Here is a 553-nt window from a genome sequence, read left to right as displayed (position 1 = left end):
AATTCATAAGATTCCGGAAGAACACTCATTCTACCAAGAGAGAAACACACAAACGGAAACCTCCCGCAAAGGGCAGGCAGACGAGCGCACACAAGGGCGCCTCCAAAGGCCTCACTTGTCCTTGTCCTGCAGCGACGGCAGGCTGTTCCGCGCCACCACCTCGTCGATCTCCTTCTGCACCTTCGCCTGCACCTCCGGGTGGAGGGCCATGAGCAGCAGGACCCACCGCGTCGTCGAGGAGGTGGTTTCGCTGCCGGCGCCGAAGAGGTCGCTGATGGTGGCGAACAGGTTGATGTCTGGAGGGCGGGAGGGAGGGAGTGGGTGAGGGGGAGGGAGGGGGAGGTAGGGAGGAAGGAGAGGGAGGGGAAGGGAGAGAAAGGAGGAAGGGGAGGCGGAAGGAAAGGGGAAAAGAGATGAGAAGGAAAGGGAGGAAGGAGGAAGGGGGAGAAGGGAGGTGGATTGGAAGGGAAGAGGAAGGGGAAATAGGAACGAGAAAAAGAGGGGGGTAGAGGGGGGGAAGGGCAGGGAGGATAAGAATTAGAAAGTGTTTGGT

At 59.3% G+C, this 553-nt stretch overlaps 1 protein-coding gene across 1 annotated transcript in view; it reads right to left on the bottom strand.

The window, feature by feature from the left end:
- Positions 1–553, bottom strand: part of LOC119588327 (cytochrome P450 2L1-like) — a 9,713-nt gene that overhangs the window by 3,422 nt on the left and 5,738 nt on the right. The window contains exon 8 of the mRNA XM_037937017.1: positions 116–309. Within this exon, the coding sequence (XP_037792945.1) occupies positions 116–309 (194 nt within the window). The remainder of the gene's footprint in view (positions 1–115; positions 310–553) is intronic.

The sequence above is a fragment of the Penaeus monodon genome, chromosome 23 (genome assembly GCF_015228065.2).
Source record: "Penaeus monodon isolate SGIC_2016 chromosome 23, NSTDA_Pmon_1, whole genome shotgun sequence".
Classification (NCBI taxonomy): Eukaryota; Metazoa; Arthropoda; class Malacostraca; order Decapoda; family Penaeidae; genus Penaeus; species Penaeus monodon.
The sequence above is the reverse complement of the archived record's forward strand: the minus strand, read 5'-3'. Positions and strand labels throughout refer to the sequence as shown.